This window comes from Cynoglossus semilaevis, chromosome 10 (genome assembly GCF_000523025.1).
Source record: "Cynoglossus semilaevis isolate Cse_v1.0 chromosome 10, Cse_v1.0, whole genome shotgun sequence".
NCBI lineage: Eukaryota > Metazoa > Chordata > Actinopteri > Pleuronectiformes > Cynoglossidae > Cynoglossus > Cynoglossus semilaevis.
In genome coordinates, this window is record NC_024316.1 from 18905796 (window position 1) to 18908146 (window position 2351).

General features: G+C 48.1%; 1 protein-coding gene across 1 annotated transcript in view; it reads right to left on the reverse strand.

The window, feature by feature from the left end:
• mipb (major intrinsic protein of lens fiber b) overlaps nucleotides 1-944 on the reverse strand; it is a 9761-nt gene extending 8817 nt beyond the window's left edge. Inside the window, exons 1-3 of the mRNA XM_008319301.3 lie at nucleotides 577-944; nucleotides 305-469; nucleotides 37-119 (exon numbers count right to left, since the gene is read on the reverse strand). Of these exons, the coding sequence (XP_008317523.1) occupies nucleotides 37-119; nucleotides 305-469; nucleotides 577-936 (608 nt within the window). The 5' untranslated portion in view covers nucleotides 937-944. The remainder of the gene's footprint in view (nucleotides 1-36; nucleotides 120-304; nucleotides 470-576) is intronic.
• Between the last annotated feature and the right edge of the window lie 1407 nt (nucleotides 945-2351).

A 2351-nucleotide genomic window follows, 5' to 3' on the forward strand; every position in this document is an offset into this window, starting at 1 on the left:
GGAGGGAGAGGGAGGGACGGGGGGGTTAAAGTATTTACCCAGTGGTTGATGAAGTTTCTGAACAGCATGGCAGGGGCAAAAGACCTGGCGGGGTTCATTCCCGCCCCAGTGTAGTACATCTGAAAGGCAAAAAAAAAATCACGATCAAATAATTTGGCCACAAGATGGCGGCGTGGTTCCCCGTTACTGTGCACCTTTTTGTGTTTACATTTTTTTTTACATATTATACTTCACTGAAGACAGTATTTTTGTGTTTTTTTTTCTTTTTCTCTTTTGCAGTGTTCCTGTCCCTACGTGGCCTCACCCCCATCAGATGTCCGATGGTGACGGAGAAGCCGATGGAGAGGGCGGCGGAGCCCAGGCGTCCGTTTCTCCTCTCATCTGTCACAGCAAAGATGCACACGACCAGCTGCATGGTGAGGAACACCTCCACGGTGGTGGCCGTGGTTAGACTGATGCCCGGCTGCAGCTGCAGGTGGAGGAGGAGGAGGAGGACCAGGACCAGGACCAGGAGTTAGTGTTGTTGGAATAAAACATCAACATCATTGTTGTTTCAGCTTCTACGTCACCACTTACCGTGTTCATGGCCATGTTGCCCCTCATGTTGCCCGGGGTGACCCCGTAGAGCACGGCGGCCCCGGCCAGGGCGCCCAGGCACTGGGCGGCCATGTAGAAGACGGCACGGAAGAAAGACATCTGCGAACCCACCAGGTAGGCGAAGGTGACGGCGGGGTTGATGTGGCCCCCGCTGACGTGGCCCACGCACTGGACCAGAGTGGCCGCGGCCAGGCCGAAGCACAGCGCCACGTGGAGGACGTGCTGAGGGCCCGCGGTCCAACGCAGGGCCGCGCCCATGCCGAAGAAGACGAAGAACATGGTTCCGAAGAATTCTGCGAAGACGGCCCGCCAAAAATTCACGGACCTGAATTCCCACATGTCGGCTGTCGGTGAGTGAGTCTCTAACTTTGTAGAAATTTAAACTGAGGTGAATTTGTCTCTGTGGACAAACTCCAACGTCCAGATGTGAACTGGGAGGTTAGAGCCAACGCAGCAGTGTTTGCCTTCCACCTCTGTCCCTCTGTTGAACAGACATAGGGGACGTAGGGGACGGTGAGTGTGGGTGGAGGCTGGAGGAGTCAGGAGGTCGTCGCTGAAGAGACAGACAAAATGTCAGGTTGGACCTTTTAGCCTCTGATGGAGGCGAGAGGCCGGACGGGGACTTTATAACGCCCAGCAGAGGCCCCAGGTGACGCCATAATCCCCCGCGTAGAACCCAGGGGTGAGAGAGATGGGCGGGGGGGAGGAAGGAGGAGAGACGTGGTTCACGCTAAATTGAAAGAATTATCACGGCGTTTAACTTGTAACGAGCTGAGGTTAAATGTGACGGTGAGAGGACAGACCTGGGAAGGAGTGGACACTTCAGGAAAGACAGATTTTTGACACCATGGAGCTGGAGGAGGGAAGGGGAGGAGGGGAGGGAAGGGAGGTTGGGGGGGAGAGTCTTTTAGACAGTGGAGCACCGGCCCCAGAGGAGAAGGCTGTGTTTACGGTTGATGTCGTGTGAAAAATGATTCATATTTTAGGGCAGTGAACGTGTCGTGGACGGTGGACACAAACACACGTTTGGACAAAGACTTCCACACAGCAGACAAACACACATACACACACACACACGTGCACAATGCAGTTGAGGCCCAGACGGAAGTGCCTAAAGCGAGCAGCGCTGACCCATACACTGAAAACCCTGACCCTGTAAAACCATTGTCTTTAACACAGAAAATATGACAGTGAAGCAACTGGACAAACAACACAGAGGACACGGAGGACACGGACACTGACCTGGACACTAACCCCAACCAATGAATACAAATACAAATACTGACAAAATACAAACAATAAAATATAACAAAACATGAACAACATCAACATTAGAATAAAAACATTGATTTTATAGGATAAAATAAAATATATTTATTTTGGGTTACAACCTCTGATCTAACATCAACCTTAGACCTAAAACTAATACTAACTAAAGAAGTTTTTAATTTTTTTAAATTACTTTTTATATTTTATACTTTTTATTGACTATTTTATTTTTATTGTGAGGAATGAGTTATGTTTTTTTTAATTTTGGGGACTTTTTATTTTTTGAGATTTTTTCACGATGGTAAGGCTATAGTAAGGCGTGTTTTGGGTGATTTTTGAAATATTCATATAAAATATTTTTTGGACTTTTAAACACAAAATATTCACTTGGCAGCATGTTTTAGGACATAATCTTGCATTTTAGTGCATTTCGGGGACTTTTTATTTTTTGAGATTTTTTCACGATGGTAAGGCTATAGTAAGGC